Consider the following 25,814-nt stretch of genomic DNA (forward strand, 5'->3'; position numbering starts at 1 on the left):
TACTTCCCCATGCCTCCTTGAAGGGCAAGGGCAGAAGGCCCTTTTGGTGCCAAATATTATTTTTTGTCTTTCAGTGAAATTTCGTGCGAGGCTCAGCACATCCAATTGCAATAACCATGCGGAATATTTGTGATACCGCAAATTCCGGACATAAATATCCAATTACAATATGATGAGAAAGTTTTACGCTTCTGTATTTTCACTTCATAAGCGATAATGAAACTAAACTAAATGTAATACACATTTAGTCCCATTGTCATCGCGTGACATTAATGCGTACCAGTACTTGATGGTACATGACGTACAGTGTATAATGTACCCTTTTTAATGATCCACAACAACAGTTTCTCGAAAGTAGTCGTGACATGATAAAACATGTATTGTGATGAAAACAAAACAAATGTGGTAAAGGGAATTCCGAAATACATAAAGTTGGTGACCTCGTTAAAACCGACAATTCTAATTCGTTTCCCTCAGTTTGCGTGGTGCAGCGTCATCCGGGTTGTCATTTCCATTGAACCTTCTACACGTATACTCTGTTGGAACTCCGACTCTGACGAATAGAGTGAAATTCAGCAAACAGAGATGCATAAACCGTGATCAAAATCGGACAAAGATAAAGCTTCAAGGGATCGTACAGTTTTGGTTGAGACCTAATTTCAGTTTTCTAACATTTTTTGGTGAGATAATGAGAAACCTCTTATGAAATATGAAAGAGCATGTAATTTCATGAGGAATTCAACGTTTATTTGATGAAAATTTGTTTTGAAATGGCTGAGATATCGAAAACAGAGCGATTCTAATAAGTGTGGGACCCACACTTTATTACGATCACTTTGTTTTACTTTGTTTTTGGATGTTTCAGTCATTCCAAACCCGATTTTCATCAAATAAACTTTGAATTCCTCTTAAAATGGTATGCTCTGTACTATTTCATAAGTGTTTTCTTGGTATCTCGTAAAAAGTTAAAAGCCCAATTCTTATCTCCACCAATACTGTACTAAACCTTTCACGTATATTTACAAAGTAGTGAAAGTGGCAACAATCACGCCTGTAAAGAGAGAGAGAGAGAGGGAGGGAGAAATTTTCTGCTTGATTTTAGTCTATGCACAAACCAGGTTGAGACTTGCCAGGCCGTTAAATCATATCCTCATCTTGTCTGTGTACGTAAATCATATGTCACTATTTTGTTTAAAAATCTAATATATCAAAATTTCATGAGACAGACTTTCTTTTGTAATTATATCTCGGCCCGATTTGGATGAAATTTTCACTGTTCTGTTTGTATAACTCTTTCTCTTTTTAACATAAGCAACTTGAACACGCTCAAGGGTTTTCCTTTTATCATTGTCAAGTTCCAGTTCACAAATAGTTGAATTCTGTCTGCACGGGTTGTCTTGTATTACAAATTTTTTGTCTGCGTCTAGGAGTTCTTCCAAGACAATGCGGGGTTGTGGTTGGGGCGAAGATTCAGAATATCGGCTGGGTAAAGTGTAAACAGTTTCAGAGACAAAACAACAACAACAACAACAACAACAACAACAACAACAACAACAACAACAACAACAACAATTAGAATGAACCGAATAAGGCAAAAAGGGCAAAGACTGAAGACCAAAGTAATGCAAAATAAAACAGGGAAGACTGATCATTGTCGTCAATCTCATGCGTGGACACAACTTAAATGAGAGAGATCAACCTGGCAGAAGGAGGTAAAGCAGGGATGCCAAGTTCAAAGGAAATTTATGAGTGAGATTTTCATGACTTCTGCATCTCGGCGAGCGAATGTGCACGCAGCCCCCCCCCCCCCCCCCCCCCGTGGACTCCCACGGTAGGGAGCTTTTTCAATTTTAAGCTCTTAATGGTGCAATCAGGTGCATACTTAAGTGACTATTTTTTACTTATTTTGAAAGACAGAAGGAAAATATACCTTCAATTATAACTATCACTTTGAGTATCCTTGTAACTATCCTTTGAGCTATGCTCCTTATCATGGGCCAAAATTGCAGACTTTACCCGATGCGTGAGAAAAATGGGTGCCATGCGTGAGATCGTGAGACGACCCCTAAATGCTTGAGTCTCACTCAGAATGCGTGAGACTTGGTAGCTCTGGTAAAGTAGTAGGATAAAACTAGGTTTCTAACAAATCTCAATTGTGATGGACTCTAACATATAGCTAGACACCAAAATGTAAGCTCAAATAAGTGCAACAACAAAAATATCCACTGGAAGCATGATATTACGGACAATAAGGGAATCTGTCATTGATCATTGATATGACGACTAACCATGTACTGTATATTTTGAGGAAGATATCAAAGATACATGTAATAGTTACCTTGTCAAGACGTTACCCGATATTTATACCAAGCATGAAATCTACCAAGAACGGATTACTATAGTATGTATAGAGGGAAACCAAGACACAAGATGAGCTGAATTACAGGACACATAACAAGATGGATACCAAGCTATTTAGAAACCAAGGCGGATGCCAATTATTAGACTGCTGATTCAAAGGCCTGCACCGAAGAGATGTATAATCACCATGCTACATGTTGGCTCAAGAGTTTTACGATACACGGTGCCAGATAGAACCACGGTGCACGGTGTATGTTGCAAGACTTACACAATTTATCATTCAAAAATGTTGATCGTCCAATATTTCTCGACATTCTTCTGTTTGATAATACACTGCGTTATCGATTAAAAGAAAGAGGAAAGCTCCCGACAGATAGTGGAATCTTGCAAAGTACTGTGAACAGCAGCAGTATAAATATTCCGTTAAAACGAGAATGATACGTTGGTCACATGCAGTAATAAATTCAAATAGTGACAACGGAACTTCTCAAACAGTGTCGACATAAAGAGAAAACCCTTTAGTGGTCGGGAAAATCACTGGTTTGTCCTTTCACTTATATATGCAAAGTATTATTGCACTTTCCAATTGCAGTGTATTTCCCATGGTATTTTTCATTCCATCGGATTGCATGTCCGTTTAATTTGAGTTTTAATTTGCGTGAAGCAGTTTATATTACATCATAATGTGCCGGGAAAAAAAATGAGATGTTTACCACTGAGCTTGCAGTCTTCGGTATCTATTATGTTGAATATTAAAAACTAAATGAATTACCAGGATCAAATCATGAAAGATATATCTTGAACAAACATGTAGGCCCTATAAGCTGCATAACAGCTTTCTTTGCGACAAAAATACGTTTACATCTATTCAAAATTCTAGGTTTATTAAGTTTGCATAGTTAGCAGATATAACATAAAATATATAAACTTACTATGCAAATGGAACTTGCGGAAATAAGAATTATGTCGCGATTGACATTTAAAGCATTGTTGTTGTCTACTACCGTCGCCCACATTGATAAACGAGAAAGGCACTACAATGTAAAAACAGCGCAAGCAAAGACTCAAGCGATTAAGCACCGTACGGTTTTGTTGTGTGTTGTTGTTGTTGTTGTTGCTGCTGCTGCTGTTGTTGTTGTTGTTGTCGTCGTTGGTTGTTGTTTCTTTAAATCTAACAAGCAAAATTTATTTGGTTTCACCACTTGTATACGTCGTGCACGATTTACCCTGTCTTTCTGATGTAGACATAAAAATAGAAGGCCTCTGTCCCAGAAAATAATTGACCCCCGAGTGAAGTAACAGTCTCAGACAGGGAGACCCAATTTCACTGTTTCAACTTTTGCAGGTATAGATGAGTGGAGTTAGCAAGGGGGTTAGGAGGCCTACTTCCTATACGATGACTGGACTATTTTTGACACTGATTTGACAGTGTTATCAACATTATCCCTCACAAGTCACGAATATACAGCAGCAAGAATTTACATTAAATTACAAAGTCCATTGCCATCAGAATTATAGGGTTCTTTATTACGATTCTCGGAGAGTGTTTGATGAAACAACTGATGGGCGCTGTCAACGTGAAAGGGAAGATTGCAGTTTTGGTTGAAATGAGTTTTCAATTTCTAACTCTGAAAGGGATGGTACAGTATTGGTGGAGGTGAGAATTGGGCTTTTAACTTTTTTGAGAGATACCAAGAAAACACTTATGAAATAGTACAGAGCATAGGTTACCTGTCTATATGAGAGGAATTCAAAGTTTATTTGATGAAAATCGGGTTTGGTATGACTGAAACATCCAAAAACAAAGTAAAACAAAGCGATCGTTAAAAAGTGTGGGTCCTACATTTTATTAGAATCCCTCTGTTTTGGATATCTAAGCCATTTCAAAACCAATTTCATCAAATAAACGTTGAATTCCTCATGGAATTACATGCTCTTTCATATTTCATAAGAGGTTTCTCCTTATCTCACAAAAAAAAAAAAATGTTAGAAACCTGAAATTAGGTCTCAACCAAAACTGTACGATCCCTTCAAGAGGGATTCAAAGTTTATTTAATGAAAATTGGTTCTGAAGTGGCTGAGACATCCAAGAACAAAGAGGTCATGAAAGTTGGAATCCACCTTTTATCAGGACCACTGTTTTACTTTGATTTTCGTTATCTCAGCCATTAGTGGTTTCTAATCATCTTGCAAAAAGTTACAATCTGAATCCCCCATCTCAACCAAAACCATATATGTCTCGACTCTGTCGTGTAAGAAAAATGTTAAAATTGAAAGTGGACTGTCATTTACTGTAGGACCACCCTGCCCCTAGGAAAACATCGTCTTCTATACATCTTACTCATGCTCTATAGCTCGGCTCATGCCACGTAATGTTTACTGCGCACAGCATCACTTCCTGTTGTTGTAAAATTGTCTACCTTTATATCTTTGGCTCAGTCATATCATATCCTTTAAAAACTGAGATGACACATCTTTACTTATAAATGAAGATTGCTATTAAATTAAAGGGAAAGTGTGCCCCCTTACCCGGAAATGACTATTGTCCTGTGCTCATCGCCCGAATCGCCCGAATATCGTGAGCTCCTATAGTACAGCTGCACTGTCCCTGTCAAGGTCAGGGCAGCATGAAGGTTGTAGCTCCATGGTCAGGGCAACAACATCGGAGAAAGAGATTGAGAGGGGGGGGGGGGAGGTAAGAGAGGTATACTCAAAATCACTATACACTATTACACTATAGTCTTGTTTGAGATCAATGCATGATTTATCAGGAAATCGTATCAAGATGCCCAATTTCTTGAGGATTATTCTTGATATGTTTTGAGAGCCGAAGAATATGCTAAATTCAATATATAAGATTGTAGCGTATCATGCAAAAGCGAGAAATACAAATAATATAGGGCCTATATACGGCTGTAACATAGTCGTATGTGACCGACAGTCATGACTGTATTCAGAGGTCCTACACAGTTACTGTCACAAATTCAAAATTAACTGTCGTGATTATGTAGGCCTACTTGTTGCGATTGTTTTTATATGACATATATTCTCACTATATTATGGTACAAAAAAGGGCATCCTATTTCTACCATGCAGTAGGCACTGAAATCTATTCTAAAATATTGATTGATGCTCTAAAATATCAAACACAGATATAGTTCACTGTATTTTCCACGCGTTGATAAATATCAATGATGAATAGGCCTACTAGCAGCCATGATGCTACACTGTAAAAACATCGGTGTTAGAGTTAACACCACGGGTGTTAAATCTAACACCGATCAAACTTCAATAAAGGACCACACCCACAGGTGTTGAAAATGCACTGTGATGGTGTTGAAAAGTGTTCACCTGACACTTCGTGGTGTTAATTTGACAATGTACCTGGTGTTATTTTCAAATTCAAACTCAAATTCAAACTTTATTTTCACTTTCTTTCTTCAACAGAATGTATAAGAAACAATATCATGAACTTGACATGCGACTCGTTGTAAATATATATAACCAGACAGGATTAACAACATATTCTTGTCTACATGATCAGTAAAATAAAGATACATACACTCTATATATACACACTGAGGAGAAAAAAAGTGGAGGTACCCACTCAAAAGACTAAGCTTGTAACATGTGGATACCTCTGAGGGAAAGGGGGAAAATGGGGTGAAAACTTACAACTACAAAGAGTGCGGGAAACTGGGGAAGCGGGGAATAGAGAAAAAAAGAAAGCAAAAGTGTGAAAAAAAAGAAACAACAAACAGGGAAAAGTGGAAGAGAGAGAGAAGAGAGAGAGAAACCAAAAATTTGTTGATGCATACACCAAGGGCGAAATTTTGACACTGTACTGGTGTTAATTAAAAAATGACACCACATGGTGTTGATTTGATATTTGTTGGTGTTAATATCAATGGTTTAACACCCGTCCAGCTTCAATAAGGGACCACACCAGCTGGTGTTACTTTGGTGTAAATTTATTTTCACATTTTTTTCAAAAATCTAATATTTTAATGTAAAATTCTTGATCGTCTTGTTTAAATTGAAAATCAACAAGAAGTGCAATTACTAAGAAACTCTTCAAAAAACAGTTTAAAATTTGGAAATGACACCCGGAGGTGTTAATTTAACACCATAAATGAGCACCGAAAATTTAACACCAGCTCGGTGTTCACTATTTAACACCGGACTTTTTGCAGTGTAGTGTTATGTCTCTCAAGAAGCTTTCACTCGACTCGTGACAATTTCGATTTCCATTGAGTCCAGAAAATGAAAGAGTTGGTCTTTAGTGCTCTAAATTAAACCATTCGCTCAGAGGTCCTGGAGAGTTTTTTTTTCCCCAAAAAACTGGACGTGATGTATGTGGTTGATCGAAACAAAATCCCCCTATACATGGAACCATGGACCTACAACAAGTTGTAGGTCCATGATGGAACTAACGTAATGTTATAGCTCCATACTCTTGATGAGCAATATTGCTGGGGGGGGGGGGGGGGGGGGGGGGCTCATTGCATAAGAGGACCTAGCCCCCCCCCCCCCCCCTTCCCTCTCCGTCGCAAAGCGCAGCGCGAACTACAATAGTACTGTACATATGCGTCGACAAAAAAACAATCTTATTATAGCTCCATGGTTTCACATGGCTGATCGCATGTCGCGCGCCATTATACAGTAAAAGGGAAAAAATCAAAACAGCCGTCTGGAACCGCTCATTCTCTATTTTCAGCTCTGTGTATAATTTGTAACGGTATTACATGTGTAACAATAGGCCCACAGACTTCCACGTGCATGATATCTCTATAGGGCCTACACACAATACCTGCGTTGTGTGTGTGTGTGTCTGTGTATTGATAAACGGCTTTACGTGTACATGCATAGATTACTAGTAATTATATCTCGACGGGCAGGGTATATCATGCACAAGGTGGTATGATTATGATGAGAAAGCAGCGACAGATAACATCCCTTGATAAAGGGCTGCAATGCAAGATTTCAGCAAAGGAACCGAATGGGGAGAAAACTGGCGTGGTGTAGTCTCAAATCTACTACAGCATAAACTTTACAATACTCAGTACATGATACAGGATCGTGCCAAGGTCATGATGGTATACATGTAATGTATGCAACGGTACAGTAATCTGCAACGAGAGAAGAGAAGAGAGAGAGAGGGAGAGAGAGAGAGAGAGAGAGAGGGGGGGGGGGCAGATATTGGATGTGTGCTTGCACTGTGTCACGTGTATCTTCACAATGCGTGCCTGACTCGGATGGAGGTGTAGGATCACGTACGAAAACACGTGATGCGGCCGCACGAGCGATACTCCTCATCGCACAATCTCCAACGCGCAAGCGCATTCTGATTGCCACATCGCAAATCGTAAACAAGGGTGGGGAAATAGAGGGGAAAAAACGGACGCAGTATGTCCTATGCATGATCAACTCATGCTTTCAGCCCATAGATATTTTGGACAGCACATCTCTCATCCTTCTTCTTATCTTTAACCATATTCAACTGACACAACAACAGTTTAAACGTATTACTGCATTTCGCACTATGGACGCCATTTATAGGCGAGGATGCTCTAACTCAGCTCACATGACGTTACATGTGCGTACTGGGGTACGCTCGATTGGTTACGCCTTCAACACAAACCAATCAGAGAATGGAACATTGCACACACCTACGTGTCTGATGAATATTGATTACCCGTTCTAACGTGTCCGTCGCAATCCCCATATCTCGATAGCATACATTCAACGGCAATATGAGAATCCAGCACAAGCGCCGCACTGTGGTATCTGTGCTAGTGATGAGCCCTGTGTGAAATATTCAGAGACGTGTTGTATTCGCAGCTGTCGACCATTATTGTGGACTGTTAGCTACCGTGTGAACAGTAGAAATTTTCCTGGCTGCTTTATCTTCTGAGTGCATGCATAAGAACCCTTGATGACTTCCTAGATACTAACCGGTAAGTTTCATTTAATTTTCATTTCGGTGTCCGTTCACTACAAGTATTTCAAGTAGGTATAAGGTATATCTATGCAGGTTTAGATAGCAGGAAGAATAACACTCTCTCAGCGGATATAATGCCATTCGTCCAGAAACCATGCGACCTCTATCCGACAACGAGGTCGGTAGTCACGCGTCGCGTCGTGTGACCAGAAAGAGAACAAACCTTGTTGAGACTTTTTTCTCTTACGTTGCCGCAGAAGTGTATGTCGCTATAACGTATTTTGCCAACGTCTTGTTTTTCTGTGTATTCACTCAGTGCTTTCGTGTTACCGTACTGTTGTTGTTTTTTGGGGAGGGGCAGGGTGGCCATACTTTATTGATAACTATTAGAGGATATGTGTCGACATCATTACTTGCACAAATGTAGCTGTATTTGGTAAGGGTGCTTTTTTTTTACTCAGTCTGGGCCTAGAAATGCAATTCTCAATGCTAGATTTTACGTAGGCCAAATTGTTGAAAAGAAAGTGCCAATGGCTCTGTATTAAAAACTGTTGTCAACGGCAACGCCTAGCACGCTCGTGTTTGTGTTTGTGATAATTGCGAAAAAAAGAATAGAAAATGGGAAAATGGTGTATTTAAAAAAAAAAAGATTTGGCGTAAAATATTCGAATGCTAAATGCAACGCAAAAAAAAAAAAGGGCCAACAACACCAACAACGACCTATTCACGTTCCTGGGATGCTATTAAATTGCTATGTGTTGACGTTGTTCGTTTCAGATACAGAAATATATCAGTACTCAGTAAGAGCCTTAAATCATAATTTATTCAGACACATCGAATGCGTATACGTGGCGTGGAACGTTAAAATTAGGGCTTGATATAAAATAGAGTAATCTAAACTTTCACGTGTTCTGTTGATTCTAACCATTCTTGTATAAAAACAAAACTCGATTGTAATTTGTCTGTTCTTTGCAGCTTTATCAATTAGGGTCTATGACTATACTCCCTTTAACTGGGTGAGTTTGTGACTTTTTCTGGATGAAATAATGATATGCTTGTAAAGTGAAATTATAATGCGTTAATTTGTATTTGTCAGACAAATCCGGTCATTTTACTTTACGTGGGGACAATATATGCATACGTTGGGCGTACAAATGTATATCAGCATCGTTGTGTACTGGAAAATTAATCTTTCGATAATGGTTTTATAATTAGGATCAACAGCTAGTGCAGAGAACGTGATTTAGACTTTTTTGTTCTTCCAATAAAAAAAAATGACTTTATAATAGTTTGTGAAGCCATTTTCACCTCCATCACTACATTTCAAGTCAAACGTAGCTTGCACTTGTCGACGGTCACTATCCATTTGCAGTTTCTAACTTTGCTGTGCGTTTTTTTTCTCTTTTCCACTTCCAGGCTATCTGCACTAATATATCACCATGGCAACACAGTCAGAGCTTGCCCAGATCCAGCATATCTTGGGAAAGAGGCGAAACTCCGAGCAAAACCCTCTTGACCTGAGCTCCAGGAAGAAGTCGCGCGAGTACCTGGACAGTCACAAGGATGTCGAAAAGCGGCGTCGGGACCGCATCAATACATGTCTTGAGACGATTCGCTCACTGGTACCCCTGTGCCATCAACTACCCCGCCACAGACGGGTAGACAAGGCGGACCTTCTCGATCTTGCCATCATTTACTTGCGGATGATCAATCAGTTCCTAGAGAGAATAGGCGTGCCCGATATCTTCACTGCGGCCCACCAGCAGATTGGTCTCTTCACATCGCTAGAGAAGTGGTTACGAGAGCAAGGTGAACAGCACGATGATGTTGCCGGTTTCACCAAGGACATTCTCAGCTTCCTGGACGCCGAGATGCAGACAGCATCTCAAGTGGTGGCCAGCCAGCAGACATCAGGGAACAGCGGATCGATGTCGACGGCCAACTCGTCCATGGACTTGGTGAAACAGGAGAATGATTCGGGGTGTTCCTCGGAGAGTGGCACAACGTCGTCTGATGAAGAGTGTAGGACAAGCAATCACAGCGGCGTCGATGACCGTTGGGATGATTCTTTCTCGACTTCGAGTAACTCGTCGGATTCCAGCAAGAAATCGCTACATTCATACTCATTCGAAAATGAAGGCTCCAAAAACGGCATGACAGCGGCGCACACCCAACCCGCGACGCGATCTTATAATTTGTCTAGGGACACTCATTTTACGCGGGACACTAAACCTCCTTGTGTAGATAAAGCGGTGAACACCGATGGTAGCTTAACCAACTTCGCATGGCCCCCGGAAAGTACATTCACTCTACCCATTCTTTCAGGGAAGATCGTACTGCACACTCCTTCAGGGATCAGCGGTTCAAACAACCTAAACGCGCCCGTCACCCTTCACGCAGAGATACATTCTTGCCCACCTCCAATTTCTGGCAAAGGGGGCTTTGCAGACTCCAAACCTAGCTCCGAAGGCTCACCCGATTGCCCGATCAACAAAGAGTCACATGCGGTTTCAAGCCGTGAGTTATCTCCGGTTAACGCCAGACCTGATTCGTGCACCGATTTTCCTTCTGTCAATCATGTTCCGGAAGTCCCTCCTCGTCTTCAAAACTCATCCTATCGTCCTGGAACGAATCATCAACGGTCATTGGCATCCAGCACCCACACTAGCCAGGACACTTATCCCGAAAGGAGCTCCATTGCAGAGCCCCAATACAAGTATTCTCACTCGGCATCTATAGCAGGAAGCGATGGCAGGGTTGGCCCTAAGCATTCAGAGTCTGGAGAACACTGCGCAGAGGAGAGAGCTGGCAGGGTGGTGGACGTCTCCTCCGTTGGGCATCCCCCGCGACCTGCCAACGGTTGCTTTCAGAAGAATGGGCCGTTTAGCAAACGCTATCTTGCCAACCTCTGCCACCAAATAGACGCCGACAACAATAACGAAGCTAGTTTCACCAGCAGCCGACATCGAGGATGTTTTCCGAACACCGCCTCGTCAATGAAGATGAAAAGTTTAATGGTCCACCGGCACCAGAGCCAGCACGTACCGACTAGGTGAAATGTGATTAATGTTGTCAGTGCGCGCGAAACGTTAGTGTCTTTAAACGATTTACATTGGAAGTCACTGCATCGTTTGCGAGACTACACAACAGAGTACTAAGCAAGAAAGCTACATGTATGTCGTAAATCGATACGCGTCATTGTACAAATTATTTATGCTAAAAAAAGTCTTGTTTGTAAAGAACATAGTCTATGTATAGTTTGATTACGTTTTATTCTTTGATGAACACAAAAGTAAAACAATTAGTTATATCATTTATATATAACTCAGAATATGTGATATGGGATTGCGTACGTAAATACTACAGAAAAGAAATAAATCTTCAACTATATAACAAAGACCATACTGATCCAGAAGTCTTTCAACCCCATATTTCCATCGTACTGGTCTCAGTTCTTGAAGTACGTGAATGACAATGCGAAATTGATCTCTCTCATTACAAACGTGTATGGTTTCAAATAGTCAAGATTAGATGGATGAAGAAAAGCTCTTCTTTCTTACCTTTGTGGCAAGAGACGGTGATCATATCTTTTAGAATATACATGTATTTTCGAAGTATTTAGAAAAGTGTAGCATTTTCTATGAGAATATGGAAGCTGCCGGAGTCTTTGTTGTGGAAATTTGATGACACGAATTGAATAGATGTGGAAAAAACAGTACACGACTTACTACTGCGATTATATTCTCGGTTTCGAAAGCTCGTTAACGAAAACAAACCAATGTCTCAGGGAGCCCTGATTACGAGTTAGCTGCGTATGATACGTGAACATATTTTCATTATGGTACCAATTCAAGAGTGTTTCACATCATGAATGGGTCGTACATCCCTCTTTATGCAATGGTACAGCGGCTGACGACGAAACCGTGCGTGGTATAATACAGTCACGTATATAGTTTATTTACCAACTTGTTTGTGCTACCGTTACGCATGTGAAACCATGTGTCCCCTCGCAGTTTTGGGGTTTCGTAGATTTGGGATGGCTCTGAAAATGGAAAACAACACACAAAATAAAACTCAAACAAAAGCTATTAAGCACCGAGGCACATTTAGCTCGGAACAATCGTAGTCAGTCATGGTCACTGAACAACAACAAAAAGGTTGACTGTGATGTGTTTCTATTGAATACATATAGTGCCTGTGAATCTTGTCGCCCTTTCTTTTAGCTTGAATATCTGTTCAATATCTGTTCAATGTCTGTTCAGCCTGCTATCGTTACGCATCAGTAAACACGAGCCAGCCTTGGGTTCATGTAGTATGTACTACGTCCACATGTCACAAAATCGTATTTAACATATTGAAGGCATCAAAAGTAACTGGCACTGACACATTTGTGTTTGCACGAGGTATACGGCGTGGGCCTACCCTATGTGGAAGTCTTTAATATTCATTCCTATCCATGTTGTAAGAAGTTCGAGCGTTACAGCTCATTGTTGAAAGCACCCGTCTAGCATATGACATAATCTCTATGGAAAGATGTTTCAAATCTTAACGTTGTGTTCAGTTTTATATAATCTGTAGACCCAAAGATGATGATACTAACGATTTTGTTAATGTTGACATGTCTTAGATATCGTTATTTTGCGGACAGTACTATAGTACTCAGCTCAATGTTTCATGTCGTACCTATCGCATGTATAGAAGTGGCTTGGCGATAGGGATCAACTGTAATGAAAGAGCTCCTTCAACTTTCTGGTGACTATATATAGTTGAATTATTTCATTTAAGTTCGTAATGAAATGAGCCTTCCTCACGTTGCGCGGACACGGGTTAACACATACTTCACAAAGATGTGAATGTCAGATTAAAAATGAGGGGAAGCGGATAAAGTGAGTGCAAGAATTAGCCCGTGAAATTTTTGTATGTCTTGAGACATCTTGTCATTATTATAGCTATCCGTCGCTTTGACGCAAGCATTCTTCAGTAGTTGTCTAGGATCGTATACTTGACACAATATGGCTCAATTAATGTTAATATGGGTTTGAATGACAGGTGGTGGTCTGCTACTCCGAGTGCTCATCGCTGTCGTAATATGAAGACTTATGTCAAATCTGATTTTATTTCAAACCAGTTAAGGTGCTCAAGCTTGTGACTATGCTGGTGAAAGAGTAACGTTGTGATTCGAGCTCAGCTGACAATCGAAGAGCAAAAAAGTCAGAAATATGGGTTTCTCAGTTCCGTTCTTATTGCGATTATTCCCGCTTATTCTGATGCCGGGTTCTATGTCGTCATCGTAAGCAGGGATTTTTAGCCCAGAATTTCCTCGCCCATGTTATGATGAAAGAACACTATGCAGTGCGTGTTTATACGTGAACTGATGTCACTCTTGTTTGTGTGTGTTTCAAAATAAAAGAACTTGCCTATGTATAAATGATTTACACAACGAACGTACAATGTAGGCCTACCATCATGCGTGATAGAACGTAATAAGGTGGCTTATTACATGCTTTTATTCTCTGTGTCCAAGACGTCATTTAGCTCATTTTAGCCAAATTTTTACAATTATCATAACCACACAATCCGATGAATATCTATAGCCAGGATCCAACAGAACATTAAAAATCAACTTGCCGAATCATGAGATATATCTTTTCCAATAAGTTACATACAATATTCCTTTGATGTCTCGTATATCAGTCCGAAGTGATTTGGATATTATCGCTTGTATTGTAGTCACAAGACATCGTCACGCACCATTACGCACTCATGGAGTGTACAGCGGTAAGTAAGCGGTACAGACACGTAGGATCCGGCAGGTATAGATCACGATGTACATTAGGGGATGTGATGAAAAACGATGTTGTTCTTAGTTTTGATTTTTCCTCAAATCACCAATTTGTACCAAATGTTTTATTTTTACTTTGCCATCTGATATCTATGGAATATTTTGCTCTTGGGCTGTGGAACTAAAATTGAAACAGAAACAACAAGAATACTGTGTCAGCATTTGCTGGCGTACAGGGTTGTGTCATGTAAAGATTTTGCTTGTTCCAACTACATGTAACTACATAATGTTTCAAAGATAAATTTTCTCTCTGTCATCGGACAATTTGATTGTCAATAAAATTAGTGCACACTTCACTCAATGATATGCTATTTTGTGTTATGATTTGGATTTTAAACAATCATCTTGTTATCTGTCGAAAGAGATTCACATGATTACAATTTATATGTATTTTCAACAATTTCAGAATTTTGACCTATTTAGAGACTTCATAGTATACTATTTTGAAAATTACGTCATTTTTTAGTCACAAATACACTTGTGTAGTTCACGATTTGTAAAATTATATCACAAAGCATTATTGTGACATCACAAAACAATCATGACATTGCGCTCTGCTAGCTCCATATAAACAAAGAGATGGTAAGACCCCTATACGCTACATCGCATCCATCACACGACTTCTCGTCTCATTTCCCCCCCCCCCTTTCGTGGAATTTGAAATTCATGATATTAAAATATATATATATATATATACCTTGTCTAATTTCGAGTTTCTGGTTAAAAGTATGGGCCTTGGTGCCTCCTAAACTACTGTTTTGGAATCATCTCTGTCCATAGTTTTAACAAGAAGTTCTCAAGGCAAAGTATATTAATTTTGTACGTAAATAGCTTGATGTTAGTCGCGCTTTTTATGAGGGCCTACACAGTCACATATATTCATACCTCATCCCGGCACGATTTATTTACCCATAACAAAATACCTGTACATTGAACGCTGAAAGTCACCATGATAATTGTACAGTTTCAAGGAAATTCCCTATATTGCAGATCTCACGAATTCACGCGTACACAAGCATGTCATGGAAGAAGTCTAGCGTGTTCACGCAGTATTTTATTGATTGCAAGTTACACACACACACACACGCGCGCGCGCACACACACACCCTACAGGCACGCACACAGATAATCACACACACACACACACACACACACACACACACACACACACCACCACCACCACCACCACCACCACCGCCACCGGTAACATTCACAAGTTACAACAACAACAACAACCGACGACCACCACCAATAACGATACCAAAACTTGCATATCCTATCGTGCCATTCGCTCTAGATTTTTATCACGTGAGCTGGCGGAATATTGTTTCGGTTTGGCTGTTCTTTACGTTCGCACTTTGATAACGGACAATGAGAGGAAATGACCTTTCATTACTAGTACTTATAACGTGAGATGGGGGGGGGGGGGGGGTAGAGAGGGGGGGGGGACAAGTAAACGGATGTACATGTCACTCATTCGGAGCCGTGGATGGCGCATTTTGGTGTGGCGAACATTGACGTCAGTGTCACGTGTGAAAAGTCATCAGGCAGAGCTCGTGCCGCACTCCACAGATACCAGATGTCAAGTTCATCCACCTCCACCAGAGTTCTATTGGGTCGATTACAATCGCTCAGTCGTCTAATTCAGACCCTTCAGACACCCCACATGGACTAAATGCATGGGGTGACGAAAAATACACAAAATAAGTGATTTTATAAAGCAAAACGCCGGTCGATCTTCAAGTTCACGAAACAGTGCTTTTGGTCGCAATCCCATCCCAAATAAAAATGAAGTTTGAAGTTTTGCTTACTCCAAGAACAACACATCGTAAATGTTAGCTGGAGTCAAGTTGAACATCATGCTGCATTTCACGTTATTGACATTCTAAAGCCAAGACCCAAGAATTCGAACAGCTTCCAAACACCCAGAAAATGATAATAAAAAGAGACATTTTACGCACGAAGTCACAAAAATGATTATTGTTTTCCCTCCTTTCGTTCTTGTTGCTGTTGATATTTCCGCAGTGACAGCGTCAGTTTTATACGAAGTTAAAAAGCTCTTCACCATCAACTCAAAACAAGACGTAGCATTCCTCTTTTGAGTATGCCTAGGGACTTCTTCATGGAATCATAATGCTGACTTTGAACCCGGCATTAATCTTTCACGTGTCATATCATGTTCCCGCAAAGAGAGTAGAATCTCATTGTGTGATACGGTTTAACTGCGGTCGGTGACGCATTGATCAGTATAATGACCTCCCCTATCTCATCTTTATTAACGCGTTCAACCTATTGCTCACCTGTATTTTATGATGAAATACATAGCTAAATGTAAGTTCCGACATTTCTGGACATTTCATGCAAGTAGCACAATGCTTTCATGACATACTTCTATGACACAAGTTGAAAATAAATGAAGGCATCATTTTCTACACAATTCATCATTCTTGGGTGAAGTAAGCCTACCTAATATCGGACATAATTATTTCATCTGAACTCAACGAACACTTCGGAATTGCTCCATACAGATTCAAGTATTACGATTTTTCGAAGACCGTATTTATCACAGTTGATAATTTCCCGTAAAGGGGAATGAAACCCAGGAATATCATGTGGATCGAGTGGATGCAGTATTATTAGTATAACACATCGATGAAAGTTTTAGGAAAATCGGACTATCCGTTCAAAGGTTATGAATTTTTAATGTTTTGTTGCCATCATCGCTGGATGAGAAGACCACATTTTGTGACATCACGCATGAACAACGATATCAGCCTACAGAAAGTATGCTATTCAATATATTTCACCTTTCTTGCGTAATAAAAGAGCACTTGACTTACCTCTTTCAGAAAGCAAGGGAAATAATTATTTTATGCCCTTATTTCTATGTCAGAAACAAGTCGGTGAAGAAAGAGAAAGATAAATTTCGTTTGTTAGCCATCCTCTTTAATTATTCAGTGAAGGTAATATTTATAAGGTAGGCCTACGTAGTATCTGAGATCAAAGGACGCACTGCAGGATTGGAAATACCACGTCGATGGCCAATTAGTGAATTAGTATCAAACGACAGATTAGCCGACTTTGTATCAAATTATGCCAATGTTGGGTATGATGTTCATGTTTGTCGTGAACATGCCTTCGCGGAGGGAAATGCAAAGCGTTGTAAAGGAGCGGAAGTGTATAGACGAGTGTGACGAGTAAAGACGGGGAAGAAGCTTGAAAAATTGTGGGGTTTACGGTATTTTGATCTGAGTAGAATATCTCTGTTAGCAGCTCCATGATAGTACCAAGGGGGTATCCCTTGATAGTACACCCTCGTAAAAATACTACACTCGAGTGCGAGAACGTGACAAAGCGGGGGCTAAAAGCACGCCTAGTCGTACACGTGATTTGGCAGGAAAGAACAAAAGAGAGACCCCTCGTTGAGAATGTGTGTACATGTACTATGTGTACGTGCGTCGGGTGTGTGTGTGTGTGGGGGGGGGGGGAGGGGTGGAATGGGGTGAGAGTTTCTCCATGCACTGCACGTGCCACTCATGACAGTTATCACGTAAACCACGGACCCCATCCATGCGTAAACCCATGCATGTCCGGAGTGCCGATAAAGTTGTAGTTGCTACTCATTGGAATGTCAGTTCTTCCCAATGCGATCGAGTTTGGATGACATAAGCCTACAAACTGATTCAGTTGGTCCTCTTTTCGATTGTCAAATTTGAGGTGCTAGTTTCCATCAAAATGAAATATCATCCCACAAGCTCGGAAGCTTCAGTTGATGTCTTTGATTGTTGAAAATAAAACGTGAAACCATAACAGAACAGTGACATTGTCATTAGGCCTAATATCATATTAATACAAGAATGAGGAAAGTTATTGTTTATAAAGATTCAAAGTTTTTTTTAAACAAAAACAAGTCTGTGAAAATTAGCTTTATCATAAAAGTCTGCATATAAGATGTTGTGATGATAATGCAAAATCTTTATGAATTGATTGAATTTATACACAATGGATAACGTGCCTTTGTGATGGTAGGGCCTATAGATATACTCATCACTAAATTTGCATGCCTTCAAAACCGTCACCTTTTTGGGGTGGTAGTGGGGGTAAAGGCTCCCCTCTGTTCATCCTACGTTTCTGTTCATCTGTCATTTTTGCCTTATCTGGACTTTTCACCCACTATACGCAATTATTTACAATCCCTCCCTATGGATTTCTTTAACCCTAGAACACAAATCTTGGGAGACAAACTGCCCTCACAGAAATCATGCTCTCGACATTCATAATAATTTTGTCAGTACGCCCATGTCACTGTCTTTATGAAGGAAAGCTCCGCGAAAATCGTTGTGTAATCGTTTAGAAGCACCAGGGTCTGGCAGGTTCCAGAGAGAGTGTTTAGGGAAGGAGAAGGGTGCTTGTCCAATAACTAGTGAAAGATCTCTGAGGATTTATTCTCCTCAAAAAGGAAAAAAACAAATCAAAACAAAACACATACATAAACATTTTTTTTTTGGACAGACAGTGTATGCGTCAGAGCAAGGTTATTAATTTGGCGGACGTTCTCAAATCGTGTCAGTGTTTCACGGAATGAGACGTTTCGTAACTGTCAACCGATTTCTGTCACGCTACCATCAAGTGACCTGAAAATGACTACAGGGTTTGTCTGAACCAATTGTCATTTCTTTTTTCTCGTGGCTCACGCATCTTGTCGGAGAGGAATTTAAAGAGGAATTCCATTCCCTGTTGCTCTGATAAGATGGAGCAGGGAGGTGAGCCCTGGATGGAGTACAAAAGCGAAAATTTGATAAAAGTCGGATGAAAATTAAGGAAGTAATCTTCGCTGATTTACGCAGAACAGTTCTCGTAAAGTTGATATAAATATGCATATGAGTGAGCTGATGATATCATCTCCTCATAAATTTCCATTGGTCGTGTGAAAAAAAAAAGTGATGAAATTCAATGTTTATGTCATTCAAGTGTGATCCATGATATTATTCCTTGATTGTTGAATAGCTTCAGAATATAACGATCACTTCATAGACATTGTATACGTATACAGGATTTGAGACCGGGGCATAATTGCGTTTGAATTTTATATACGAACTATATGGCAAGTTATGAGGGGATGACATCATCCTACACTATTTGCATATTCATAATATATATAATATTATTGTCTGTTCAAGAAGTGTTCCCAAACAATAGCGAAATATAAGTAGCTTATTTTTCATCCGATCTTGATCAAATTTTCCTTGTTGTGCTAGAAAAAGTTTACTCCTTCTTTTCAGGCTAACTTTTAACTGCATTGGAATTTCCCTTTAAAGTCGCCAATGATAAACATCCTGGTTCCAAACCTTTTGGCGAGTTTCCAGGGTTGCTCGCCCATATTCAGCTACACTAGGCACGCCAGTATACAAGTTGCCCTACTTGAATGTCTTCTTCCCCCCCCCCCCTACTTGCCTTGCCTCCGTGATTGGTCTTCCTATTCACCTGTCTTGGCTTCTAAAACCAATATTTGTCTTCGTGACATACCTCTTGCAAGCATGTCTCGTATAAACATCATGTAACTATGGGGTTGCCATGAATAGCCTCTAAACTCGTAGAATGAGGGATGTTTGAATTCAATTTTGATAGACGTAGAGGAGTATTACGCCTCACTTATTAATCAGCCTTTTTTTTAACTTGAAAATCGTCGAGGAGCAATTATGCGTAATATCTATTAATTAAAAAAAAATAAAAAAGCGGAGAAAAACAATTAACATCATCCAACAACGTAGAAGGGAAAACAAGAGTATCTGGTACACGACTTTCTAATATTATCGAGTTTGCATTTATCTTTATTAGGCCTATAGGTGAAGCAGTCGCGTGGGGTAAACAGCTCATGCATTAGAACTTTTCATCTCTTGATTAGAAATTAAGCGGAAAATGGAAGAGGGCTGCCACCGCAATAAAATCTGCATCAGTGAAGGATTACACCACTAAGACCTATCATCTGTGATAGCTCCTTGATTATACGATGGACCCTAGGGTCCATGATTATACGGAGGTGGAAGAGCGAATGAAGGGGTGTTTACCACGAATTATTTCCCCGCCCCTTTCCCGCTCGCTCCTGCAATCCCCGCCACAACAACACCACATTGCCAAACCGTGCGTGCCAAGGCAGTAGATAATAAAATTCATGTAGTGCCGTGAAACCGCCTGGTGAGACACGTGCGTGACTGTCATGCATGGCACGTGATAAGGTCACGAGTACCCGCAGCATACCGCCAGTCTGTCCTTCCGCCGAAGCTTTTGTTTCGTGCTGCAAGGCGTTGGCGCGGACAAAATACGTGCAACATACTACATTGTATTGTTATTGCGGACTGCCATCAGAGATAATTTACACACGTTTCATTCCTGTTATCTGAGATTTCAATGTCATTGCACATTGTGCCACACGGCATTCTTCTTGCGTTACGGCCACGTTTTTGCGTATGCATGTAATGAAAGTTCTTCGTTGTTGAAAAATTTCCGCAATAAAATTTCCGGAATAAGGTCAGAACAGGGAGGTGGCAAAGGTCATAAAGACTGTTCTTCCGTATGTGAAACCTTTAGCTTACCTGGCACATCAAACTTCAAGACCAAACTCCTAGTCCGCACCTCTACACTATAGCCATGATGATCTTACCTACACCTGCTAATTTGGGAGGGGGGGGGGGGCGCACAGGAATAGACTGTACCAGTTGGAAGAAGGGGGTGGGGGGTCACAGGGTGATATAGCCATAACTACACAGCAGGCCTCAAAATCGTCTTTTACTCGCAAATCGTCGCTCTCCCATAATCTGTATTATAATGTTTCGTCTATACTATCAATCACTCTGGTTCTGCAGTATTACAACATGTAGGGCCTATAATCTGTTACAATCTCTTAGAGAGAGCTCGAGTACGTCCGGCTTAAAGGGATGATATAGTTTTGGGTTGAGATGGGGCTTCAGGTTTCTAACTTTTTTGTGAGATGATGAGAAACCTCTCAAGAAATATGAAAGAGCATAAATTCTAAGAGGATTCAGAGTTTATTTGATGAAAATTTGTTTTGAAATAGCTGAGATGAAGAGGTCCCAATTAATGTGGGACTCACCTTCTATATTTAGAACCACTTTGTTTTACTTTGTTTTTTAGATATCTCAACTGTTTTAAAATGATTTTGAATTCAGAATTGTATGCTCTTCAATATTATGTGGTTTGCTCTAAAAAAAAGTTGAAAGCTGAATCTCCCATCTTAACCAAAACTATATCATCCCTTTAAAGCGTTGTAATTGGGCAGTACTGGCAGGCCTACGTGACAGGCAACTCATAACAAGTGGGGAGTGAACATAATATTCTCTTTCTGCATGATTTCACGACCGATACAAAATCCCTCTCTTGCCGGGAAGGGGGGGGGGGGGGGGGGGAGGGGAAGATAATTAAAGTTACATCGTTATTGATACAGCATTACTGCTTCGTGAATCCACAGGGCCCTCTCGGCGGCAAGAGACATTCGGTTTTCATGTAATTATGATGTATCTTTTTGAGAGAAAAGATTGCATGTTATATATTCTGATGGTGACGAAATAATGTTTGACAAAAACGTACTTTCATTGATTCAGTGAAATCACAGTGAATCACCAATACAGTCCAAATCATATTGCAATGTGAATGAAAATAACATTTATATGGACACATTGAAAGAGATCCTGTGGATGTTAAACCGCATTTTGTGAAGGTATATTTTGTCACGTGTCAGACCTCTGCGACCTTCGTCCTGAGATAAGCTTCGACAAGACGCTCTCTCTTCCTCAACAAAGAAGTCTCGACTTAGCCTTCTCGTCGTAAAAAGAAAATAAGCGCCTATTGAATATGCGAGTATCATTAATCGCCTTCTGGATCTTGCCGCACGTGATTCGCCTCTCGAAGAGTGAGCAACGTCTGTGGTTCGATCAGGGGGGTGGAAGCGAGACCGTCTCTCTTCCACCTCCCTGGTTCGATGAACCTTTATACTTCAAGGCATCTGCAGGTGCCGACCATTGAATGCAGAGAGCCGACAAGAAAGCCCCCCCCCCCCCCCAAAAAAAAAAAAAAAAAAAAAAAAGGAAAAAAGGAGAGACCTTACATACTCAGGTAATTAATCTCGGCCTCTTGTTTTTCTTTGACAGATTTAACCTTTTGCGAGAGGATTCTCACAGAAATTTATATTCAGGCTAAATCAATTCGCGTATATACTTCGTCTCTTGATGAGAGTGCTTAAAATGCTTGAAATGCCAGGCGTGGTCATGTAAGGTTACAATTACATCAGTGAAGTAAAAAAGTCCACCTCCCTGGTTACATGCATGGTTGGGTGTCCGTCGCAAACGACGAATACGTCACGGAACCGCACAAACGGACCAAGCAAGAAGCTTCAAAGCTCCTTGATCGGACGTACAGAAGTGGGTCTGACTGCTTTCCCACTGTAACTTCCGGTCTTCTGGAGACATCTATCCTCGAAGTATTGGATACCCCGGAGAAAGCGGCTTCGGTACGTCTCCCATCCGTCAAGGGGTATTATCATAGTACGTGAAGCTCCTTGGTCGCAGGCAGCGCGAGTCGTGCTTTCAAGAAGTCCTTGGAATGCTTGAGAGGGATTTAAGAGTTGAGTGGGCCTCCGAAGCGACGTTTGTCATGCCGGGGTACAAGGAAGAGACTTCCTTAACCAAAATTTCGATATAAACCATAAAAGCGTATATGGCTATGGCAGAAGGGATGCGTTAACGATTGCACACACGTGCATACACGTGCTGAGCTGGACTCATTATATTCACATGATTAATTATTTTAGGTGTTAAGCGGTAGCCTACTGAAAACCTTTAGAATTTCTATTGAGAAGTCGGTCGGCAATTTATGTCCCAAACATTCTGTTTGAAAGAATTTAATAATCGAATATGACCGGATAAAAGACCCAACAACAACAGCAAAATCAGCAAATAGGTATAATGATGATCACTTCAACTATTTTAGATTTGCTGTTACAGTGTAGATAGAACGCATCACAGCCAATATAACTTGCATTCATACAGCTTTAAAAAAAAACACAACGAAACGACAAACATTTACATTATAGAGTACTTTTATAAACTTTCTTTGTGACAAATAAACATACAAACTAACAAAAACAATGAAAATCGCTGATCGTCTTTGTTTGCTCGAAAAGAACGAGTCAAGTTTAAAGGACAAGTCCACCTTCATATACAGGTGGATTGAGTGAATGCAGCAATATTAGTCGAACACATCAGTGAAAGTTTGGGGAAAATCGGACAATCCGTTCAAAAGTTATGAATTTTTATAGCATCTACATAGTCACTGCTGGATGAGAAGACTACTACAGTGTATGATGTCATATGCGTACAACCATATAAAGAAAATAAAAAGAGAATTTCACAAAACTTTACTTTTTGAATAAAGTGCACATTTCTTTGACTTGTTACTGACATACAGGGTAATATCATTCCCCCTGCCTTCTGAAAGGGAGAAGTCAAGTGTTCTTTTGTTATGCGAGAAAAGTGAAAATATTTTGAATTTTCTTTATTCTTTCTTTATATCGTTGTACTCATGTGACATCACAAGCTATAGTAGTCTTCTCATCCAGCCTTGAGTGAGCAGAAACTTCAAAAATTCATAACTTTTGAACGGATTGTCCGATTTTCGTCAAACTCTCAATGATGTGTTCTACTAATATTGCTGCATTCACTCAACCCACATGTCTATGAAGGTGAACCTGTCCTTTAAGGAGCATTTATATAATGCAAAATGGGATGAAATTATGAAAAAAAATAAAAGCGAAATTTGGCATATTCTGAGTGACTAACCATCTATGGAGAAGACAAGTAATTTTCCAAAATGTGCAGATTAGGTAAAAGTGAAATGACATAATGATAATACGAGCTATAGGTTATTCGCTCGTGTTTCTTGGAAGACCGCTCTTCTTCCTGTCATCCTTCCAACCATCCGTTTCGATCCACCAGCTTCATTTTTAAGTCTCTCCTCGGGTCGTGTCTGGTATTTAGACAAATTGATTTGTTATCACGTTCACATTAACCTTATCAAGGGCATCAGTATGAGGGAACTCGTTACAGGCAGCACCTTCGTTTGGACAGTACTGTGTTTTTATAGTAACATTTCGTTAGCGAAATTGGAATTATTAATACCTGACTATTAAGGTTTTCATATGCCCATCAATGCTAATAAAAAAAACAAACAACATTCCAACCGTGTGGATATATTAGTTAGTGGATATAAGACCCCAACCCTATGTATTCATAATTGACAATTTCTTTAATACTTGTAACAGCAGTCTTACTCCGTCACGTTATGACATCACTATTCAGAGTATTACGCTCCCTCGGAAAAGAATACCAGCAGCTTCCATGCAGGCTATGACCGCACTGCTGCGTCCATGCACGCGATTCTCATCAAAATACAGGATCTCACGCCATCAACGCTTATAAAAGAACTTCATGAACCCTGAATTTCTAATTCTCCCGTAATTCTTTTCGGCAGTCGACACAATCATATAAAAAAGAAAGTTACTTAAACATACTGGCCGACGTCACGTAATTCAGTGCCATCGTCTCACAATACAATCTATTGATTTGCAGACGAATCCGCGTCCTTTTTCCATATTATAAATAACTAAAAAATCAAATAGTACCCATCACATCAAATCATTGTAAACTTGCGGTACAACCAGCAACGATGATTTTTAAGAATGAGGGAGTTGGGTACATCTTCATAATACTCAGTTATTGACCTGAAAATAATTTTCTCAACATTTTGTGCACAAATTCATCGGAAAGTTGAGAGGCAAAGGCATACTCTACTAATGACAGATGACACTACTTCACGGAAACATTTCAAAATCTTCAAATCACAAATCCCACATAAGTCACATATTTTTGTGTGCTTCCAATAAAACTTTCCCTCCGTTTTTTTTTTCTTTAATCTCACCCATTTCATAAGACTATACCTGAACAAATGAGTTTCCTTTAGAATTAATGTGCTGCCGTGTAGATCGCAAGCAACGAGATGAAATCAAACGGTTTCTTCAGTATCTTCTCTCTTCAAAGAAACCATATTGTAACATCCCTTTGAAAACAGTGCAAAATACCCATGAAATTCAAGATAAAGGATATAGGAGAGAACACACAAATACACTGATACTCGCATTATATACATACATACAAACATACACACAAACATACACATTATGTACACACATACATACACACATGCATACTTACATACATACATGCATACATACAAACATACATAATACACACATACATAGAGCCTGCATACATTATATATTCATATGATCATTGTGGTATAATGGATCTAAACGATGTTATCACCAATTTACTACCATTTTATTGGTATCATCACAATTATTGTCATTGTTATATATCATAGATACCAGCAATATGCTACAACCTCTATTGCAATTCTCCATCTCTTCATCAGAGAGAGAGAGAGAGAGAGAGAAGGAGAGACGGTGAGAGAGGCAGGGGAAGAGGGGGAAACAAGACATACTTATAGAACATATAGAATGAAGCACATTTGCCACTGACGTAACCAGTTGAGAGTAATATACCTGACACTGTGTGTGAAGAATATTTAATATTAACCATC

General features: G+C 39.9%; 1 protein-coding gene across 1 annotated transcript; it reads left to right on the top strand.

Moving 5' to 3' along the window:
• Nucleotides 1-8,172: 8,172 nt before the first annotated feature.
• LOC139719119 (uncharacterized) lies at nt 8,173-11,358 on the top strand. The gene is made up of 2 exons (XM_071630551.1): nt 8,173-8,318; nt 9,719-11,358. The coding sequence occupies exon 2, from the start codon at nt 9,742-9,744 to the stop codon at nt 11,356-11,358; it is 1,617 nt and encodes a 538-aa protein (XP_071486652.1). The 5' UTR covers nt 8,173-8,318; nt 9,719-9,741.
• Nucleotides 11,359-25,814: the final 14,456 nt, after the last annotated feature.

This window comes from Diadema antillarum, unplaced genomic scaffold, assembly GCF_040938485.1.
Source record: "Diadema antillarum isolate AM-2024a unplaced genomic scaffold, OU_Dant_1.0 scf00000104, whole genome shotgun sequence".
Lineage (NCBI taxonomy): Eukaryota > Metazoa > Echinodermata > Echinoidea > Diadematoida > Diadematidae > Diadema > Diadema antillarum.

Bases quoted from the DNA above. Each gene is read 5' to 3' on its own strand.
- LOC139719119 (XM_071630551.1), top strand. From the start codon at position 9,742: ATGGCAACACAGTCAGAGCTTGCCCAGATCCAGCATATCTTGGGAAAG.